The sequence below is a fragment of the Geotrypetes seraphini genome, chromosome 4 (assembly GCF_902459505.1).
Source record: "Geotrypetes seraphini chromosome 4, aGeoSer1.1, whole genome shotgun sequence".
Taxonomy (NCBI): Eukaryota; Metazoa; Chordata; class Amphibia; order Gymnophiona; family Dermophiidae; genus Geotrypetes; species Geotrypetes seraphini.
This window is the reverse complement of record NC_047087.1, coordinates 255,335,001-255,358,344: the sequence shown is the minus strand read 5'-3', so window position 1 is coordinate 255,358,344 and position 23,344 is coordinate 255,335,001. Positions and strand designations below refer to the sequence as shown.

Genomic DNA, 23,344 nt, shown 5'->3' with positions numbered 1-23,344 from the left:
CCATGAGTTTACTCACTATTGTTGTGAGACTCACCGGTCTATAATTTTCAGCTTCTGACCTGCATCCCTTTTTGTGGAGTGGGATAACATTGGCGGTTTTCCAGTCCTGGGGAGCTTTTCCCTCACTCAGGGAAAGATTGAAGAGCACAGCTGCATCGCTGCCTTTTGTCAATTGAGCCAGTCACGAAGTCCGTTGGAACAACTGGTACAGATGATATGTGGATCCCAAGACTTATCCTGGTCACCCAGTGAACAGCCAAAGTACAATTTGTGTACCTTCTTCAGAGCTATGGTAATTGGGCGACATTGTGCTTTTGTCGTGAATGAACTACAGATGATAAAGACTGATATTAATCACAGTCTGTAGCATAAAAAACAAAGACAACTGTCGTTAACCCTCCTTATACGTTTATCCTATAAACGCATGATATATCGCCCAATTAACATTTATAATTATATATAATGAACCTCATTACAAAAATGTGATGTGTTAGTGAAAAACTAAACACAGATTTGAAATCAGAATGAAAAATATTACAAAACCCATTCAAAATTAACTCTGATGAAAATGATGTGTTGACCTGTGTAATTATAGTGTTGTTAGTTATATCTTCGATATGATCCGAAGGACACTCTTGTATCGATTGACAGAACGCTTTTGTGAAAAAATGGGTTGTTCTATGTTCCCTTGTGTTAAAGCTTGCAAAGTGGTATCATTTTCCTTTAATTTGGTAAATATAGCTTCTACTTTATCACCAAAAAGATCATCATTGGTGCATGATGCATTAGCTAATTTATCGTGAGCATCCTCTCTAATGCCAGAGATACAAAGCCAGGCCATATGTCTAGCCGCAATAGCGATGGCAACAGCTCTAGAAGCAGTATCATACGCATCAGAGGAAGTGTGAACAAGATATTTTGTGCACTCATGAAGGTCTGGGAGAACTAACGATTGTTCTGAGTACTCAAGCAATTCAAATAAATACTGGGAGATGTGGAACTGATGATTTGCAATGCGGGCTAGAAGCATTGCATTCTGAAAAACTTTTCTGGAGACAATATCTAACAACTTATGATCCTTCCCAGGAGAAGCATTTGAAAAAGTATGGGTGCTTTTGGAATATTTAAGCGCAGACTCCACCACTACAGAATGCTAATGAGACAGGGAAAGGAAACAGAGAGGGAGAGAATTGCTGCACCTGACTGGGGAGAGGGAACATAAGAACATAAGAAGTTGCTACCACTGGGTCAGACCAGAGGTCCATCACGCCCAGCGGTCCGCTCCCGCAGCGGCCCATCAGGTCTGTGACTTGTGAAGTGGTTCCTGACCATTTCTGTAACCTACCTCTACATCTATCTGTAACCCTCAATCCCCTCATCCTTTAGGAACCTATCTAAACCTTCCTTGAAACTCTGTAGTGTGCTCTGGCCTATCACAACCTCCGGAAGCGCGTTCCTTGTGTCCACCACCCTCTGGGTAAAAAAGAACTTCATCGCATTTGTACTTGTGGTTCCCCACAGTCTGAAGAATCTGTCCCTGTCCACCTTCTCTATGCCCCTCAGGATTTTGAAGGTTTCTATCATGTCTCCTCTAAGTCTCCGCTTTTCCAGGGAGAACAGCCCCAGCATTTTCAACCTGTCAGCATATGAAAAGTTTTCCATACCATTTACCAGTTTAGTTGCTCTCCTCTGGACCCCCTCAAGTACTGCCAGGGAGAAGAAACACCAGAAGAGGGAGGGAGGGAAAGTAAGGAAAGGAGATGTTAGACCAGGGATGCCCAATACTTCGATCGTGATTGACCGGCAGATCGGGAAGGCAACGCGAGTCGATTGCGGAGCCCATCCCGGGCTCCGTGATAGACTCGTGATGCCTTCCCGATCTGCCGGGCCGATCAGCCTTCTTCTCCCCGATGTCCCCCACTGCCGCCCCAAGCTCTCCCTGCAGAAGTGTCGGACTGACCAGCATTCCTCTCCCCGACGTCAATTCTGACGGAGAGGAAGTTCTGGGCCAACCAAAACATTTTTTAGTAACTTTTGGAGACCAAAATAACCCTTCCTCAGGCGGGGGGGGGGGGGGGGGGAGGGGGAGTAGGTCCACCCTAGGCATAGCTCTTAGGGAGTGCTCCTCCAATCCCTTTTTATATTGGGGAGGGTTTTAAAAATGATCAAACCTGGGCAGTGGCATAGTAAGGGGGATGCGGTTGACCCCGGGTGCAATCTTCCTAAGGGCGCGGCAGCACCCCTCCTCCCCCCCAAACTACTCCTCTATTTGCAACGCGCACCCCTTGCCTTCCCCCGTACCTTTTTGGCGTTCTCTCTGATGTCACTTCTGGAACCCGCGTCTAGGAAGTGATGTCAAAGGGAGCCGACACTGACGTGGGCAGCATGCTGCTCATGTTGGACAAATTTCAAAGGTATGGGTAGGGTTGCCAGATTTTAGTTTAATAAAATCCAGACCCCTAGACCTGCCACCAAGCCCGCCCAGTTCCACCCATCATGCCCCAGTCCCTTAACCCCGCCCTGCACTCTCATCAGGCAGGAGGGCAACCGCACGTGACATCATCGCGTGGCATCCGCACATGCATAGATGCCCTTCTGTCCAATACGATTTTGAGGAAGCTTTTCAAAACCCGGACAAAATGCCAGGGTTTTGAAAAGCTGTCTGGGGAAATCTGGTAACCTAGGTACAGGGAAAGGGAAGAGGGTGCATATGTGGCAAGGGGGTGACCCTTACTACGCCACTGACTCTGGGTGTCACATACTCTAGGTACACCACTGCCCTGTTGCATTATTGAACACCTACTACTTTGGTGATAAACCAATGTTAGCTACCACTGTACAGCAAATCCTCAGAGTCCTGGCTTCAATACTCAAATTGCAACGGTAATCCCCTAATCTACAAGGCACGTGGAAGTGGCGACCTCCACGTGAGATCTAGATGCACTTGAGGTTCGCCACACGCATGCGTCAGTCCAGTAGGTGACCTCTGATGCTGTTAGCTCGTGCACCTGTTAGTTTGAAAGTCTAGGTGTATAATTCTGGGTAGACAGCAAGAGCAGCTGTATGAATTTATGAAGGAAATAGGTGGTTGTGGACGTCTTGGAGGACTCTGGATACTTAGTTGACCACTGAGAGGCTCTTAAACTCATACGTGAAGACTGCAGGAACTACTTCCTGTTGCCCTCTGACGCAACCTCCTGTTTCCGGCAAGGCGGGGACGCATCAGACAGAGAGAGGTTGTGTCAGAGGGGGACGGGTCACCGAAGAAGGAAAGTTGCGGGATTGGTGGTGGGTGATCTCAGGTATCAGTTTGACGGTAGGAGGGGGTTTTAAGGAAGAGGTACTGGATTGCGGACCGGGAGGAGACCGGTTAGTGCGGGGAGAGAGAGATGGATAACTGACCACGGGGAAGGGAGACCGGTCCGCATGCGTGTGAAGAGGGGTGTTCGGCGTGTGAGAGTGTGAGGGCGACCTAATGTGTGACTTGGTATTTCTGTCAGCGGCTTTTCGGGACATCGTATAGGAGAGTGGTAGAAAAGTTGGTTGGGCTCGGGTGCCTTTCCCCTTTTGATGCATGTGTATTTGAGTGGGTGCACAGTTATTGGTGTTTGAGGTGACAACTTTGCAGTTTGGTATACGTGTGATTTAAAGGTGTTTTGATCGTTCTGAAAGAAATGGAGTGTTTTCTAAGGGGGGAGGGGAGGAAGATCTGTGCTGGAAAAGAAACCACAGTATGTTTTGGTGGTGGCTTTGATTTTCTCCATCACAGATGGGTTGTGTTCTTGGGTGTAGCACTAGTTAGTGGTGCAGTATGTGAAATTTCACACGTGTTGCATCTTATACAGTGGGTGAATGAAGTAATGTGCTCTAAACTTAGGGCTGCTGTTTGTGTGTTAAAGTTTACTTATGATTTAATATGGGTTTTAACTGTCAAAAAGGCGTACTAATATATAAATGATTATGTGAATTAGGGGTTTATATGAAGGTACACAAAAATGATTTAAACTAATGGATTAGCTATCAGTAGGTATGTTAAGTACTGGAGGTTTATTTGTGTGTTTTTAATATTGAAAAGTTAATTCCTGTGTCAGCAGTGGCATAAAGGTAACACTTTGGGGTTAGTGTACTAGTTTATGCTATGCTAGTGTGGTTCTGAGTGTGGAGGTCTCTCAGTTTGGATATGGGTCTCTCAGTTTGGACACTAGGTTAACACTTGGTGCCATATAGGGTGCAAATATGGAGAGGTGCAAAAATCCACTTCCACCTCAGTTTCCTTTCATTGACAATGGTAGACACATGGGTGAGTCACACAGAGCACAACTGTATCTCAGTCCTGTTAACGCTAGTCCCAGAAATGTGGATTAACTTTGTATTGGATGTGGACAGGCTTGATTTTTTTTTATGTGGTATTAATTTCATGTACTTTTTACTGTTGCCTGTTAAAATTGACTAATGAAAGTGCCCAGACTTTGTGTACTATGAATACACTCAGAGAGAATACCCCCCCCCACACACACACACATACATACACATTTCCTAGGAAGCAGTGTCTTTAGGAGATCCTTGCATGTTCATAAGAGAACATTGCAGATCCATGCTTGTCTGCAGGAGAATGTGGATTCACATGCATCCAGCACATTATATAGCCCAAGATATTGGCTGCAGAAATTAAACTGACCAGAAAATAAAAGTAGAAAAATTGAAGTTTTGGTTTAGTGGTTTGAGTATGCCCGCTTTGGGAATCTGAATGTGTAGCCTACAATATTTTCTTTATTTTGCACAGTATAGGAGGAAATGGGTTTCGGTTTCTATTTTTCTAGTGCGGCACTACCATGCAGAGTTGGTCTTCTTGGAATTTTCTACTTTATTACTACTGCTACTACTACTTCTCACTTATATAGCCCCGAAAGGCATATGCAGCACTGTATATTTTGATGTTTATAAACAGTCCCTGCTCAGAAGAGCTTACAATAACTTGGACAGACAGACACGACATATAGGGTAGTTTTGGTCTGTAAACTTTTTCCTTGATTTTTGGTCATCCTGAATTTGATGAGACTTTAACTATGTGTATAATCTGTGACCAATTATTTTTCTTTCACAGAAAATGAGGTAGCATTAAATATCATATCTTCTTCAAAATCGGTACTGAAACCTCCCTAATTCTTTTATTTTCTATTATAACACCTTTGCAAAATATTTCTTTTAATAAATTTTCTTATAGAACATCCCAAAATCCAAAAAAGTATATTTATATGTAAAGGAGATGAAATAAAGATGAAGGAGAGAAACATCAGAACTTAAATTGGATCGGGATCATGAGGCCTGCTATAGCACACAGCTATTTCAGTACCCACTTCACCAGTCTCAAATTTGTTTAATCATTTGTTTCTCCCCCCACCATCCTACCCTTTGTTCACTCAACTTTGGTAAATATAATATCGACTTTCACTGCAATGAACTCTAAAATGACAATAAACAACGTGTGAGACTTAACTTAATTGTCCTCAAGGACTTCAGCGATGCTCAGATTATTCTCCTGATCTCGGGTACAACTAATATACTGACCCTTTAGAAACATTTTGGTCAATGGACCTGCATCGGGGGATTCACCCGCAAACGTATTTTGGGCGGCATCTCGCCCAACAGCAAAACTTGCTTCCAAACGCCCTGCACAGACTCTTTACATTGAGGCATTAGAAGAGCACTTAGCCTAGACTTTTGAAATTCTAAAAGCTTATTAAGTACAAAAAGTTGTACATGTAGATTAAATTTCAGGCCGATGTAGCCTGGAACAATTTACTGCTCTAGGGTAGTTCTGGAATGAAAATATCAGCAGAGATAGGTAGGGGAAGAGGAGATATGTGAGGCGCTAGTAGAGCCAAGGGTTTCAGGCTTTCAGAGCCTTTGTAAAAGGCAGCCTGAAGATACAAGCTTCTGGAAAATCTATGTTTGTCTGAAGCATGAATTTTCTCCTTTATTTAGCTGCAATGTGAGCTGACAGGCATGGCACCAGGTAGTTCTGTGAGTACAGTCTGTTACTATCTATGGGAGACTTTGGGGTGATTTCAGACTGGAAGTTTTGAGGGTCTCTGAGGGTTCCCCACTTCCAAAAACCCATTCCTTGATTTTTATTTTTATTTTTTTTTAACTTTTATTTAGCTTTCCTGGGCAGTTTTCTGGATTTCCCAATTTTAATTTAAAAGACTTTATCTGCCTCAAAACACCTCAGTTTTCTAATAATCGATTTTATATGAACACCCCAGGCCTTTCTACCCCTGTAACATCCCAGTTTTGTGCTGGATGGCCGATGCCTCCAGTGTTACCTTGTAGCCAGCTCCCTCCTCCTCACAGCTGTAGTATGCACGGAGCCGCATGCAGTGGCTCCTCACGCATCCCACACCTCATCCAGAAGCATTCCCTCTGACGTTGTGATGCCAGAGAGAAGGTTTCCAGTTCAAGTGCAGGACGCACAAGGAGTCCCTGCATGTGGCTTCGTGCACACTGCGGCTGTGAGGAGGAGGGAGCCAGCCACAAGATGGCATTGGACCATGGGCCGCATAAAACGGCCAGGTTGGAGCAGGCCAGAAGGTTAGACAACCGCCGGAGGGAGGCACAGCATGGAGGGAGGAAAATAACAAAGGTAGGGGGAATGATTTTATTTTCAAGTTAGTGTTTGAATTGTGTCAATTTTGAGCATTTTAATCTGCTGTCTATCTTTTGCACTGCTCAGGAAGAAATACATTTGGTCCTTTTTCTCTGGGGGTTGTACTGCATGCAGAATCTTGAATCTTATGGTGTTTTTTAAAATATATTACTACTTTTAGTTTTTGGTTCCATATTTGCATAGGGGTTATCTGTATTCCGGTAGGAATGAATGTTGAGAAGCATATAGTGTGCTTTGTGTAGTTTAATTTTGTGGTTAACCATTACCATTATGTGTTAATAAGATTATATTGTGTGTATATATGAAAAATGAATGGAAAAAAATGGTGTTATAATTACTATTCTTATGGGGGCGGGATCTGGGGCAGAGATTGGGCAGGGTCTGGCCCATGACGTAGCCTGTGATTTTTTTTTAGTTTTTAACGCCAGCAAGCGACTTGAACCCTTGCTCCGGGGCTCTAACATGTGCATGCCGCTTCTCTCCTAAACCGGAAGTCACGTCCTGAGGGAGGAAGAGAAAGGAAGTCAGCATGCACATGCCCCAGAGCATGGGTTCGCTATAGGAGACAGGTCAGCTTACAACTTGCTCTTGCTTGCTTCGGGCTTTCTTCACTGCCGGATCCTGCCTACTTTCTGTTTCCGAAAGTAGGCAGGACCCGGCAACGAGGAAGGCCTGAAGCAAGCAAGAGCAGTGAGTTGTAAGCTTCCTTCCGTTGCTAACTTATGGAAGATAGGTCAGCGATGGAAGGAAGCTTACAACTTGCCTTAGTCCAGCCCTGCACAACATGCGGCCCAAAACGGATCTCACTGCCGATATGGCTCTCACTCCGCTCTCCTTTGAAGATCAGCTCAGGAGGCAAGATTTAGCCCGAGATCAGACTAATATTAAAGGGCATTTGAAGGCATCTGAGCAGATTGAGGAGAACATGTCCTGTTTTTCTATGCCTAAAAATACCACCTTGTCTAATGTAATCTCTGATCAGATCCTTAAGAGTGATGCAACTATGTATGCTGAACAGTCTCCTCCAGTAAATAGAGCTTTAAAGCCTGCAACCATACAGAAGCAGATGGTCAAAGGGCTCCGAAGTGTAGTATTGCCAAGGGATCTGTCTCACAAGTTTCTGACGCTGGCAGATATAAGCACAGCACAAGAAATAGAGACTTGTGGCATTCTGAGTAGAAAGCTGATGCATAATGAATTTACTATTACCATGTAATAGTGCCAAAGCAGTCTGCTGGACCAGACTACAGTACAGTGATATGGAGAATGTGGAAGAATTATTCAGTGTTCAAGATCAACATGATCTCCTCACAGAAGAAAGACAGAGAAAAAGAGAGAGGCCTAGACCAAAGGGGAAAGGCAGGAGGCAGATACTGGAGAGGGGGGATAGAAGGGAAGGAGATAGAGATGTCAGACCATGGGGTGGAGTGGGAAGGAAGGAAGGAAGGAAAGGAGAAGAGAGAGATGCCAGAGCATAGGGGTGGAGACAAAAAATGGAGAGGGGTTGAAGCTGAAATAAATCATGTACAAAGGAGAGAAAGGGCACAGGATATAGAGTTTATTGAAGGGACATAGAAAGAGGGAAGATACCATATGGAACAGAGAGAGGGCAGACACTGGATGGAAAAGGCAGAAAGGGTGGACAGTGGATGCAAGGGGCAGAGATAGGGTGGACAGTAGATGGAAGGGGTAGAGAGAGGGTAGAGGCTGGGTGGAAGGGGCAAAGAGAGAGGACAGATGTTGCATGGAAGGGAGTGAGGACAAATGCTGAATAGAAAGAAGAGAGTGAAGAGAAGATGACTAAAGCAGAAACGACAATAGGTAGAAAAAAAATATTTTTGTTGCTTTACGTAGAATCAAGTAGTATTGTAACTGTATTGATTAAAATTTCTCAATAGGAAATGGAAATAAGGCAATTTTGGGAGGGAATAAACCCCTTTCCTCAAGTCAGGACAGGATACCATAACAGCTGTATACTGTACTGTCTTGAAAGATTTGGCCTCTGAAAGCTAATTGAAAAATGGATTAGTCCAATAAAATGATATTTTCATATTTCTCATTATTTTATTTCTGTTTGTTAATTTGTAAAGTGGTGACTTATGTAGAAGTTTTTTTCAAATTTACATCTACTGTCTTTACATTTTGCACAGTATTAGAGAACATGTGTCACTGTTTCTGTGGTGTTGCATTGTATGCAGAGTCTGGTTTCTTGGTTCAGTTTAACTTTTGTCTACATATTTCTATTTTTAGTTTGTGATTATTCCATATTGGGCGAGGGTGTATCTGTGTTCTGTGTGTATGAAAAGGACATGGCTTTCTGTTAGCATCAACTACAGGATCAATTGACTGTGTAGGATCTGGTTTGTTTAGTTGTACAATGCATGTGTTGGTGTTCTAGTGCTCACTGCAGTGTTTAAGATGCTGCCTTTTCCTAGATGCACCCTTATTGTGTGACTTATGGATTATTACTAAAAATATATTTTTTTATATAGAGGAGGGGGTTGTTAAAAAAATGATTAGCACTGGCTGTCATATATACTAGGTACACCACTGGATTTAATGACTATTCCAACTTTACTGTTGACGTAGAAACATAGAAAGATGACGGCAGAAAAGGGCCATAGCCCATCAAGTCTGCCCACTCTATTAACCCACCGATAAGTCTAGATGCTAGTGATTCGTGCTATGTAGGGATCCCACGTACATGTCCCATTTACTTTTAAAGTCAAGCACGCCGGTGGCCTCGACCACCTGCACCGGAAGCTTATTCCAGTGATCTACCACCCTTTCCGTGAAAAAATACTTCCTGGTGTCACTACTAAACTTCCCTCCTCTGAGTTTAAGCGGATGCCCTCTTGTGGTCGAGGGTCCCCTGGGCAAGAGGATGACATCTTCCACCTCGACCCGTCCTGTGATGTATTTAAATGTCTAAATCATGTCCCCTCTCTCCCTGCGTTCCTCTAGAGTGTAGAGCCGCAGTCTGCTCAGTCTCTCTTCGTATGAGAGACCCTTGAACCCCAAGATCATCCTAGTGGCCATCCGCTGAACCGACTCGATTCTAATCACGTCTTTACGGTAATGTGGCCTCCAGAACTGCACACAGTACTCCAGATGAGGTCTTACCGTGGTCCTGTATAGCGGCATTATGACTTCTGGTTTCCGACTGACAAAACTTCTTTTGATACATCCCATCATTTGCCTTGCCTTGGATGTGGCCTTCTCTACCTGCTTGGCAGCCTTCATGTCTGCACTGATGATTACTCCCAAATCTCGTTCTGCTGAGGTAGGTAGGTGTTGTCCCCCCAACACACAGACACACATTATAAAGAATTAAATTAAAGTTGTATTATCATCAAGTAGCTTTCAAAAGTAGCAAATAAAAATAAAATATTTTTAATACATTGCTAATTATTACCTGCATCTTTACCTATACTGTTTTGCCCTAGCTCTTACTTTGCACTATAGCAAAATAAAAAAGAAGCAGATAAAGATCAATCACACAGGTGCCCTTAAAGGCTCAGTAACACCTCTCCATAAATTATGTGGAAGAGGTCTGGAAGTGGGGATAGCATCTATTTCATATCCTCAGTGAGACCTCAGGAAGGAACCTAGTGATCAAAACATTATTAGAGGTGTTGTACAGCCATTTCTTGTATGACTGGATGAGCTATATTTATCTTTTTTTTTTTAGTTGTTTAAATTCATGCAGAAATAAATGGTTAGATTGAACCTAATGACTTCATTAACGCATTTCCCTTTTTTAAACCTCTATACTATTTGAAAGAGGGTGAATATCTAATTATTCACTTCTAGAATTGGATACTTCTTAAATTTAGTAAAAATATTCTGGCACAAGTGTCAAACCTTAAAAAAGGAAGTCATATCGAGCATTGGAAAATAATAATAATTAACTAATAAAAATAGTATACATTTAATTTTCCCCACTACCAAATTTCCCCGCCCCACCCGGCTACTTTTTCATGCCACCCGGCTGGAAAAAATTTCTGGGGAGAACACTGGACAAGCTTGGGCAGATTTATATGTCTGTGTTCCTGCTGTACTCCCTTGAAGGAAGCTGCTTGTTTAATCGGACTCTGGGGTTAGCACTCAAGGGGTTTACCAGAGAGACTCTGACCTGTGTAGGTCACCCAGTCTCAGTTTGTCTCCGGACTGGGGCGACATACGGTTACTCACGGCACGGTGCGATCAGCAGTAAGATAGTGCCCTGTATTTCACACAGGTATCTCATTGTCTCTCTTGGGGGTCCCTGAAGATTGAGCCTTTGTCTGTTGGTAACTGTCCTTATTTGGGCCTCTGTGCTGAGCTGCATATGTCTAGTTGTGGCACAGGATATGCCTAAAGGTAGTACAAACAGTTTCCAAGTTTGGGCTGTCTCTATGGGCATAATGACACTGCGCATCTTCCTGCGGCCAGGACTCTCTTTCTCTATTTCTGAGAGGGCCTGGACTTCAGATTTCCATGCTTATCACGCTGGTTTCTCCTGTCGCCATTTTCTCATGGCACATGCTAGACGGGCCCCCCGACCAGACAGGAAGGGCTGTACAGCTCCTTTTAACCAGGAGCCAGTTACCTATCAAACTCACGGAGGATCATGTGCTATGTGGCTGTTAGCCTCATCCCTGAAGCTCTCATTAGCGATGTGAGCTTTGTCTGATACCTGTAAGGATGCTGTTGTTTTCCACGGGGCGGTAGATGCAGCATCTTGATTGAGTCTAGTACGTATTCACTTTAAAGGACATACGTATTTCGTTCATGTTGCATGGAGTTAGTACTGTTTTCATGGTTCCAGTATATTCCTCTTTACATTGTGAAACTTGATTTTTCCTAGGAGAATCTTCTTGCAGATCCTACAGTTCTCATCCTGCCATTCCTTGATCTTCTGCACTTCATTCTGAGGGGATCTTGCCTTCTTCCAATGACTCTTCAGGCTTTCTCATGAGGAAGAAGACGCTATAATGTCAGGTCAGGGGGCTGTGAAGATTTTTCAGGATGCTTGCAACTTTGCATCCTCCTCAGGTTTCCAGTTCGTTCTTGGAGTCTCTGTTTTGTGTTTCCCTTTTCAGTGTTACTGGTCCTCAGGACAGTTCTTGAAGTTCTTCGGGAACTAAGGGACGTTGTTCCACTTACTGCATGGTGGCCAAGACGGGGGCATTGGGCTGGCTGGATCCCATTCTGCTGAATTAGTTTCTCAGGGTTACACATTTCTGCAGAAAAACTGGGAGAATATTTACATTTTCCCTATGGACTCAGAATCGGCACTAGGTTTGCTTGCCTTTCTTTGAGCAGCGCTTTCGGTTTTGGCACATGCCACAAGAACATTTTAGAAAATGTGGGCAGTGGTACCGTTTTGGTGCTACCAGGTGATTCACCTAATTTCTTCTTGACTGACAGCTTGATTCGGATGTCTTCCAGTCGGGCCATTTGACTGACACGAAAAGGGGGGTTTCTTTTCCTCAGTTCTTTGGACGTGAATCTTCGAATTTGCACAGCGCTCTTTTCTCCTGTACTATTTATAGGTATATCAGGGAGATGTTTTTATTCATATAGGAGAGAAATGTGTTTCTTCCCAGAGACTAGGGCGATGGGTCACAGTCTCAGGTTTGCATTCTTCTTTGGTCACTATGACCCAAAGTATGGGATTCTGTACAGGTTATAGGATCCATGTTGCTGACTCCACTGGGAACTTCAGCTTGCTTTCCCATTATAACGCTACAGCAGTCGCTTTTGCTCCGGTGGTTCCCGGTCTCTCAGGGCTCCAATTATTTGGTAGGCTCCTCATGCATCGCTCTGTATGATTTGGTGGCTCAGCGAGATTTCTCTTTTCAAAGGCATGCCTCGGTCTTTGCTGGACTAGCTCATGGCCACCAAACATCCCGGGCTGTCGGGTTGGGGGGCTCGGTGCCTTCCATCCTCAGCTCCAGGAGTCTGGTCTTAAGAGGCGACTCAGTACTTGTTCATTTTTCTACTCTTGAGTATGGTCAGGCTACCTTTCTGGAGCTTCAGACCATTCTTCTGGAATGCCGCTGAGGGTCCTTTCAGTCAGTATTATGATAGGGGTATTTCTCTACAGCTTGAGCAGTAGGTGATGTACTCAGTTGCCAGGTACAGTTGTTGTTCTACTTCAATGGGTGGACCCTCATCTTCCTCTTCGGTTGGCAGATCATTTTAAGGGTCAGGAAAAGAGTTTGGATAGACTTTCTCTCCGCGAAATCTGAGCATGGCCCATTTATTGTAAGTTACAGTGTACAGCGCTGTGTATGCTCTAGAAAGTGTAAACATTAGTAATAGTGAAATCTTCTACATCCTGGATATTGTGAATTTTGGCTCAGGCGTTCCAGCTCTTTTTAAGGATGTGAGATCTCCTGGAACTAGACCTCATGGCCTTGTCTCACAATTCAATGCTTCCTAGCTTCTTCGGCGGGCACAGGGTGTGGGAGTTAGAGGGGGTAATAGCGTGGCTTCCTTCTCACCTTTCTCTTTTCAGTGTTTTCCCCTGGCTGATGATGGCTTGGATTTGCCATCTCAAGCTCGCTTTCCGGGCACAGTATTTGTAGAATCTCTGGCTTGGCTGCGCCATCCTTGCTATGCGGATCTGATGAGTCTTTCGACAGCCGGACTAAGAAGTTTCCTGGTATCTCCGGATTTGCTCACCTAGGGTCCGATCAACATGGATATTCGTACTACTTTGGTATTACGACCTAGCTTTTGAGAAGTCATGACTGACGTGTAAGGGTTATGCGAAGCAGGTTGTTTCTTCTCTTATCCAGGCGCTACAGACGTCTTCACCTGTGGCTTTTGCTTCCTTTTGGAGATTTTTCCTTTCTTGGATACTTCTCAATATTTGCACCCTTCCAGAGTTCCTTTTTGGTACAGGTGTATTGCCGAGGGCTTAGCCTTCAATTCCCTTCAGCTTCAAGTGCCATTCTTAGCTTGTTACAAGGGCTAGGTATGTTGCTCTTCGATTACTTCTCAGCTTCATGTAGTTCAGTTTCTAAACGGAGTACGGTATATTTGTACACCTCTTAGAAAGCCCTGTCCGGGGTACAATCTTCAGGTACTTCTTCGCAGTTTACCGAAGGCTCCATTTCCTCCTTGTGCCGTTGAACACGGGATTTCTTGTGGCCATGGTTTCGGCTCTGCAGTTTTCCGAGTTGCAGGCCTTGTTCAGCGGGGATTCCTATTTCTGATTTCCAAAATCTGGGGTATCAGTTCGGACAGTACCACAATTCTTTCAAAGGAGGTGTCATCCTTTCTTTTATGACACGCTCACTTTTCCTTCCTTCTTCCTGGAAGGAGAAATGGGGAGACGTGCTTTTATTCACTGCATTTTTTGAAAGTGCGTGGCGTTCTCCGCAAGCAAGGTTTCTAATGACTTTTAGTTGTATAGATCACCTTTTTGTATTCTTCAAGGGATGCCTCAAACATATGGCGGCGTCCAAAGCCTCCATCGCTCGATGGGTCCAGGAGAACATTCTTTACGCTTGCTTGATGGCAGGGAAGCGGTTGGCGAAAGAACTTCATGACCATTCCATCAGAGTGATGGCTACTTCTTGGACTTGGCCCAGAGGTTTTTTTCCTTGGAGGAGTTTTGTCTCGTGGCTACTTGGTCTTCCGAGAGTGCTTTCTCTCAGCATTACTGGTTGGATGTGGGGGCGCATGCGGTAGATCTGTTTAGTGCGTCAGTTGTTGGGGAGACGGCGTTTGCTTCCCACCCAGATTGAGGATTGCTTTGCTACATCCCATTGGTCTCTGGATTCATCTGCTGCTGTTGCTAGGGAAGGAAAAATTATGTTCTTACCTGTTAATTTTATTTCCCTTAGACGCAGCAGATGAATCCAGAGCTCCACCCTTTCTGGATATTGTCTGTCGGTTTTTTCTTTTGCAACTTTCGAAGTTTGTTATTATTGAGGGTTGTATTCTGTATTATTGCCTTTTGAGATTTGTTATGGGAAAGAAGTTTTTTTTGTTTTGTTTTTTCCATGCTATGCCTATTGATGGTTACGGATGCTTGGGCAAGGAGCTATACTGGAGATACAGGAGGAGTGCTAGCCAATGGGACCACCTGTTAATCAGTTTCTCTATCTCCGCCTGCTGGTAGATGTGTGCTATCCCATTGGTCTCTGGATTCATCTGCTGCGTCTAAGGGAAAGAAAATTAACAGGTAAGAACATAATTTTTCCATAACCTTGTCTTTGACCAGTAATTTTAACAGATCTTCTACCTCACTCACCATAGTTTAATCATGGGATTTTTAGACTCTTGACATTCAGTATGTTCCTAGTTTCTCTTCTTAGTTCTTTAAGGCCCTTGAGTAGTAGGTACCCGATTCAGCTCTGTCTGTCATCTTGTGGCTCAATTTGTCGTCCACACCATATAATGTAACATGAAAATTAGTGACATTTCTTTTGTCCTTGTCAGACTAGTCCAGGTAAGTGGTTATATACTTTGTTCCAGCAAAAAGAAACAAAGCAGAACTGTTTGTATCTAATGTATCCTGCTTACTTATATCCAATGGCTTCAATACTTTCCCACTGCCAGGTATGTGTGACCTCGATTGGCCACTGTGAAAACAGGATATTAGGCTAGATAGATCATTGATCTGACCCATTATGACTATTCTTGTGTTCTTACACAATCTTTATGCAGTGCGTGAGTGTTGACCTCATCAGACATAATGGGCATATCAGAGGCTAGATGCAACAAAAGCTTAGAGAGATCAGGGTTCAACTTAAAGAAATTTTAGTGCAAACATGAATGTTTTTTTCTGTCCTGCAGGCTATAAAGCATTTGGGGGTAATTTTCAAAAGATTGCCTAAAGTTAGGCTCCAGGATGATGCATTCTAAGGGCCTCTTTTACAAAGCCATGGTAGCGACTCCTGTGCAGCAAATACAACACAGACCATTCAATTCCTAAGGGCTGCATTGCATTTGCCGTGCCTTGACTTGCTACCACAACTTTGTAAAAGCGACCCTAAGTGCAGATTTGATAACAGCAATTCCAAGCATAAGTCCACAGGTGTACATCTAACTTTAGGCATGAGCACATATTCTAGTTCAGTGGCTGGTGTAAATGCTCACATCTAAGTTAGATGTATAACTACTAGTATTTTATAATCCAAGTGTGTAAATGCTATACACCCCTGACTTCCCCATGCACCTCCTAGGTCTGCATCCCCTTGCATTGTGCATTATGGATTTTGCGCAGTTTGCAGAATCCTAAGAGCCAAATGTTAATTAGTTAATTATCACCATTAATTGATAGTTAATACTAATTATATTAAGTTACATGCACAACTGATAACTGTTTTATAACTTGTGCACACAACTTGCATGCATAGGACTAGATCCTTTATAAGGTGTCAAAAATATTAGCATGTAAAAAACCTCCATGCTTAGCACTCTTCTCTACACCACACCTAACTTAGGTGCAGTTTATAGAATAGAAACATAGAAACATAGAAAGGTGACGGCAGAAAAGGGCCACAGCCCATCAAGTCTGCCCACTCTACTGACCCACATAATGGCTACCTCTTCAACTGAAATTTAGGCACAACCATTACACCAACTAAACCCTGATGTAAATACCCATGCCTTTTGCGTGTTTATGCAAATATGAGATGTACTATTTCTTTATTTTGGTTAATCTTTTCATATTGAATAATTATATAATATGGGAAAATGTGGCCCATCATCTTCTCGATGCTAATTCTTATGTTGACCCGATAAAATGGACCGGTAACTGGGAGCTGCATTTTCCCCGGAAATGCTTAAGAATACTACAGTACTTGCAAAATAAGTCTCTTTTTTATTTATTTAAACTTAATAAGCAAACAGAAAGCTCAAAGTTATGTACAACTAAAGGTAGTATAACCAAATAAACATTTCTCAATATAATAACAGAACACCAACAGAAATATTCTTCAGTTGCATTAGTAGATATGCTTGACCTTGCTTCCACATACAAGTAGGTTATTCTGAGCACAGGACTGTGCATCAGACCATATACCTAATCTCTAGGGCTGCTTTCCCCTCCTGCATGTACTATGGGGGGGGGGGGGGGTAGGAAGAGGAGGTAAGGTGGGTGTAGGAGCAATGAGTACATGTTGGCTCATAGTCCTTAACTAAGTACAGTTTTCCTGATAGCTCTGTCCTCCTCTCCCCCCACTGCCCTTGCTCCCATTAAATGGGTGTTTGTGGGTGAGATGGAGGAGGGGAGTTGAAGTGCTAGACATGCAAGCCAAGTTTCCTAATTCCTGGAGGTTGTTTTCCAAGCCTAGTAAGGGTAGTAACTCTACTTCTAAGAGAAATTTTGTTACAATTACTGAAAGAATTTGTGCCCAATAAACTTTGCTAGTTAATATTACAGGAGTGTTGTTTGTCTTGTTTTTAAGGATTGATGATCAACATGGTGCATGCTGAAGCCTTTTCTCGTCCTTTAAGTCGCAATGAAGTTGTTGGTTTAATTTTTCGTTTGACAATTTTTGGTGCTGTGACGTATTTCACTATCAAGTGGATGGTAGATGCCATTGATCCTACTAGAAAGCAAAAAGTAGAAGCTCAAAAACAAGTAAGTTTTCCATATTAATACTGCCATTTAGAACCTCATGCAAATATCAGGCATTGCAAGGGAGATGGATCATTTCTAGTATTCCATACAGAAAAAGAAATTTCATGCTTTGATGAGTCAGCTCCAGGAGTCCGGATACAGGAAGTGCCATCTAAATCATTATACACCAGAATGAGAATTATGTTGCATCCCTTACCACAATCCAGGAATTGCAGAAATCCAAACACTTTTCTGAGCACATGCTCCTCTCACCTCAGAGAAAGACAGAGTTAAGAGCAGGTAGGGATTGAACACCTAGCGTACTGAATCCTCCAGGGACTAACAGAAGGAAGATTATCAAAGGTGAAAACCTAATCTTCCGTCTGCACCAGTAGGTCCTCTTTGAGAATGGCAGTTTTCTGTGGCAGATCTTAAACTGGAGAAGACAATGTTTTGCATTTAGTGCTGAAGTCAATAATTTCCTTTTATCTAGGCAGAGAGGTTAATGAAGCAAATTGGCGTGAAGAATGTGAAGCTTACGGAATATGAAATGAGCATTGCTGCCCATCTTGTAGACCCTCTCAGCATGCAAGTAAGAGCCATGCTCCTTAAAGCTTGTTGTCTTTCAGCAGAGAGATAAGTAGACCAATGATTGTACTTTTGTTATAATAGATTTTAAAGTTTTATTTTACTTTGTTTCTTCAATTTGTAAACTACTATAAGCTGCATATAAAAAGGTGGCATGAGCAAAATGTTTTTCATAATTCATGTTGCTATGTAATTCATTAGGAAATCTACACAAAGGATAGGCATGGTATTATGTACAACTTGAAGTTTCACACTTTTAAATTTGTATATAAAAATGCATAGTCTGAATAATTGCAATTTGTCTATAATTACCTAGAAATTACAGTTTCAGTACACTATTTGAAACCTTTGGTGTTTCTTAAACACGGAGTATGAGCTAGGTTGCTCATAAGATTAAGGCCCAAATTCTGTAACCAGCGCCTAATGTCAGGCACCTATTTTGGAGGCGCCCAACTAGATAAGCACCTATCTAAATTGAATAACAAGCACAATTAAGCTTTTAAATCAGCACTAATTAAAACTTAGGTGCCTATCAAGAAAGTGCAATTCTGTAACAAGGCGCCTCTAAAAAAATTTAGGTGGCCTTCAAAAAAATAGGTGCTATGCATGTTAAGCGTGGGCGTGGCTATGTGTTAGGCACCTTGTTACAGAATCGCTGCTCTTAAGTGTGCTTAAGCACTCGCATGGTCGCCTAACTTTTAGTGCCTAGAGCTGGCCTATTTATTGGGTGCCTCCAAAATAGGTGCCGCTCAGCATGATTCACTAAACAGCACCCAATTTTGAACGGTGCCTATTTTGGCGCCTAACTTTTGAGCACTTCTTATAGAATTTGCCCTTAATGTCCCAGTTTTCTCTACTTTTTTTCTTTTGGCTTTATACCTAAATTTCTCTTCTCTTTATTTCAATTCATATATTTTTGTTCTACTGGTATAAAAGTTTATACATGCTGAATGGTTATTCGGGAATTAATGTAATAAAGAGGAGCATACCTACCACAGGGAATATAAAGGAATAGAGGGCTCCAGGGCCAGCATTAGGGGTGGGCAAAGAGGGCAGTTGCCCTGGGCCACTGTTCTCTCTAAGCTGAGCAGGAGTCCTTCACTTACAGTCCTGCCAGTGGGGGATTCTGTTTTTACTATCACATTTTCAATAGTGACCCCTGTAGGACTCCAGGGAACCTGCCTTTCCTTAGCAATTGAAAACACAATATTGAAGTACTGCCTCTCACTCGCACCAATGCAGTTGGAGGTCTCCCACTCAGCTTAGAGGGATCAATATTCATATTACTGCAGGCTCCAAACCTCCCTGTAGTTGAGAGACAACCTACAACCATATATCTAGCACTGACCCTAGAGAGCAGCAAGGTGAGCCCACATCTCCCTGGCTTATTCTCTTTTGCCTTTTATTTTTACTGGTTATCTCTTTCAATGCACTCCTCACCGGAATCAATCTAGTTACCCTTCTCCCCCCAACAGCATTTATCTAATCCCCCCCCTGCTCCGTCCCACCCGCACATCTACCTTTAATTAGATGCAAAAGTTGTTGCTGAACAGCAGTAGCGAATGTGATTCACAGAGCTACCCTGCCACTAGTCCGGGCGTCTTCTCTCCATTGTGGCCACCCCAAGCGGAAACAGGAAGTTGTTACTGAGGGCGGGCCGCAGTGGAGAGAAGACGCCAGGAGCGGCAGCAGGAGTGCTCTGTTGATTGCTAGATTCGCAACCACCACCACCAACAAATTTTACAACAAAATAAAAGTAAATGTGGGGGGGAGGGCAGTGAGGAGGAGTTGATGGATGGGGGGGGAAGAGGAGATGGATTTGGGGGAGATGATGGAGAGGGGAGATGGACTTGGGGAGGAGGGAGAGATGAGCAACATAGAGATAGAGGGGGATAGCAAAGGGACCCAACAGCTGAAGGCAGTCTGCTGACATTTGAATTGATATCAAGCCACAATTAGCAAGTCAAGGATTAGGACAGTGTATCACAAACTGTGTACCTCCTGAGATTTCTGGTGTGCCGCAGCACACTGGGGAGGAGGAGAGGCACCAGTGCCAGCTGACTGCCTACAGGTTGTGCCTCTCGCGACGAGAGGCATGTCCTGTAGGCAATCAGCTGGCACCAGTGCCTCTCCTTCTCTCCAGCCCTCTTCCCTGCTGGCACCACCCTATGTTTATAACTAATTTTAAAGCTATATTATGTTATAGATTGGATGTTCCTATTTTTGATATGATATTGCCTTGGTTAAATAAAATGTTTAAACTTAAAAAGCTGTGTCATTGATATCGAATCAAATCGAAAAAATCGATTCAACAGGGCAAATCGAATCGAAATATTTTTCCCTGAATTGGGCAGCACTAGTCTACACCAGAAGCTGTATGAAATACCAGTTCAGGAGCTGAATATATATCTCTTCAAAGAGGGATGGGGTAAAACAGTTGAGAGGCTCAAAACAGGGATAGATATGATATTTCACAGAAAGAGTAGTAGAGATGGAGTAGCCTGTCAGTGGAAATTCAAGGAAATGTGTTATACAGTAAATATACAGTTGTGAGAATGTGAGGGTGAAGCCTTACTTGCTTTTAAAATGCTTTTCAGTTTGTTGCTTCCTTGTTTCTAGTACTGAATGAATTTGACATGTTTATCAGAGGTCTGGATTCTCTAACTAGTTTGCTTGCCTGGATTTTGTGCTACAGGTAACATGGAGTGATATTGCCGGTTTAGATGACATTATTAATGATCTAAAAGACACAGTAATTCTACCTATTAGGAAAAAACGTTTGTTTGAAAACTCTAGGCTCTTGCAGCCTCCCAAAGGTAAGGCCGGTCATACTGCAAATAAGCATGTTTGCTCATACAGATAAATAAAGGACACAGAGATAATCTAGCAATGGTTGTATTGTGATTAGTAAATTCTGTTTGCAAGGTATACCCCTAGGAGATAAACCCCTGAAATTCAGTGGTTTTAAAGCCACTGATCATTGCAGGCATAAAGTTATGCCAAGTATTCAACGCCAGGATCATATCTGGACACCAGCACCAGGTCAACTGATAGTCAGTTTCAGCACCTATGTAGCCAAGTGAGCAAAGATAGGACTGCCTTTTGTGTGGTTCAGTATACCCACTTAGCTATGCAGACACCAGCACTGAATCAGGGCATGCATAATTTTTAGCTCCTCCCTGACGTCACCCTCAGACTGCCCCAACACTAACTGCACAGTACTGCTGTGGTCAGAGGGAATGTTCAGCAGCACTGTATGGCTTGTTAAGAGGGCATAATCAACTCTTGCCTGCCTAAACCCCGTTGAATATTGACCATAAAGATTTGACAAGTATGGAGACTGCAGTTCTTTTGTACTGCCACTAGGAGGTCTATTTGAGTTTAAAAATGAGCCGAGTGGTGTAAGCAAGCCATAGCACAAGCATAAATGTTAAATTGAAAGTTGCTGCATCGATGTCTCCATGCACTAACTAGTCTAACATCTGCATAGCTCGTGTAGTCGGTGGAAGTATGTTGTGTGTTTTTCTGTATCATGTAACGTTGGGTTCTAATAATCTGAATCCTAGGCACAGTCCAGAAATTACTTTGACTTGTCTTGCATACCCTAAATAATTATGTGTAGAAAAAAAATCAAAATCATGTCAAATTAATAGTTCTTATTTATTTGCATGCTGTTTTAATATATTAGATACCCCATTGTGAAACTATGTATAATGTAAAAAAATGCACTTATTTTTATAAATTCTACCACTCAATTGGTTGGAACAAAAATACGAAAGTATGTAAGTTAACAAACTAATAAATGATTGAGATGGACTATCATAATAGAGGACTGGAGCATAGAATTCAGTCTCTCTCACACACATACAGTACATATTTCCAGTGCAATAAGTGTGTCATTCTAGACAAGTGGGTTATCTCCCCATGGCCATGAGCCATATGCAAAAGGAATCCACTCTGGATTTTTTCTGTGTTCCTCCTACTTCACTGTGAGCTCCACTGCCACCTGCAGTTTTTCACTTTTGCACACGAGCCAAATAGATTGTTGCTGTTCTACTCTTTCAAACTTCAGGTTCTAGGAAACAGGACTACATTTTGAAGAAGTTAAACATGGGAAGAGTGCTTCTTCGCTATCTAGAGGTCACCAATGAGTTTAGGCTGTCTGACCATGTTTGTGCTGACTCATTTGTCTAAGCATGGTGCGCCTGTTTCCATAGCCATGATCTCCAGATGGATCTGTAAGTCCATTTCGTCAGCCTGCATTATCTGTGGGAAGCAGTCCCTTGTTTCCTTTCCTTTTTTTTTTTTAATTCTTTATTCATTTTTTAATCTTCCAACAAGTGTACAATAATCATAACGACAATTAACAAATCATTTGAAAATCTTATCATATTGTTCTTTACATAAATAAGAAATCCCTCCCTCCCTCCATCCCTCCCACCCTGTTACTATGCTTACATATACCCTTCAAGACCATCCCACCCCCCACTCTACATTAAATGATGTATCATCCATAGGAAAAATGGCATCTAATCATGAGGCGCACTCGACTAGAAGTGTAGCTTCGTCATGGGCAGAAGCTAGGGCAGTCTCTCAAGAAGAGAGACGCACAATTTGCAAAGTTTTACAGGGTGGACGTTGTGGCAAGAGAGGACTCTGCTTTTGGTTCCTCTGTGTTACAGGCCAGCGCAGTCAGCCCGCCCTAGATTTCTGGGACTGCTTTTGTACGTCCCACTTGTCTAGAATGACACACCTGTTGCACTGGAAAAAGATAAGTCCTTACCTTGATAATAACTTTCCATAGATAGGTGCGTAATTTTAGACTCCTGCCTTGTCCTTCCTGTGCCTTCCTGCTGTCTCATTCTGTTTATGCTTCTCTAAGTTGTATTTTGAATGCCAGTCAACCCTTTGGACCCTGAAGAATACTATAATATGTTTTTTAGCATCTACAGAGGTATACTACCTGAGCTGCTTTGATGCTTCTGTTGGCTGTTTCTTTGTTCATAGAGTGTTTAAGTGTTATTATGTTCGAGTAGAACAGTTGTTTTATTTGGGAAATTTCCCGTTTTTGTCTTTACTTAACATAATTTCCAGTGACGTTCTTGTTTGCGTGGGCTAACTGCAGGTGGCAGGAGAGCTCCCAGTGAATTAGGAGGGACACCCAAAAAATCTGGCATGGTTTCCTTCTGCATATGGCTCGTGGCCATGAGGAGATAACCCGCTTGTCTAGAATGACAAATCTATCTATTGAAAAAGATATCAAGGTAAGGACATAATCTCTTTATACACTTCTCCCTCCGTATTCGCTGTAATTGGGGGATGAACTGACCCATGAATAAGGAAAAATCACAAAAAACATTCTCATGTTATTCGCGGTTTTCTGTTAAAAATCCTTGAGAATATGATAAAACCGTGAATAACATATGAGAGAACTTCTGGAACCCATGCAACAGTGTCCGAGTTTGCACTTATATGCACAGAAATTGGCCATGGATGATGTAATTTGGGGGGAAGAGCCAGCA

At 42.8% G+C, this 23,344-nt stretch overlaps 1 protein-coding gene across 4 annotated transcripts in view; it reads left to right on the top strand.

The window, feature by feature from the left end:
* Positions 1-3,074: 3,074 nt before the first annotated feature.
* ATAD1 (ATPase family AAA domain containing 1) overlaps positions 3,075-23,344 on the top strand; it is an 85,374-nt gene continuing 65,104 nt past the window's right edge. Inside the window, exons 1-4 of one of the 4 annotated variants that reach the window (XM_033942331.1) lie at positions 3,075-3,288; positions 17,080-17,255; positions 17,728-17,826; positions 20,518-20,638. In XM_033942331.1, coding sequence (XP_033798222.1) covers positions 17,085-17,255; positions 17,728-17,826; positions 20,518-20,638 — 391 coding nt within the window. In that variant the 5' untranslated portion in view covers positions 3,075-3,288; positions 17,080-17,084. Of the gene's footprint in view, positions 3,303-3,332; positions 3,370-3,419; positions 4,301-17,079; positions 17,256-17,727; positions 17,827-20,517; positions 20,639-23,344 lie in introns of those variants that run through there. The other 3 variants (XM_033942330.1, XM_033942332.1, XM_033942329.1) reach the window with 3 other exon arrangements.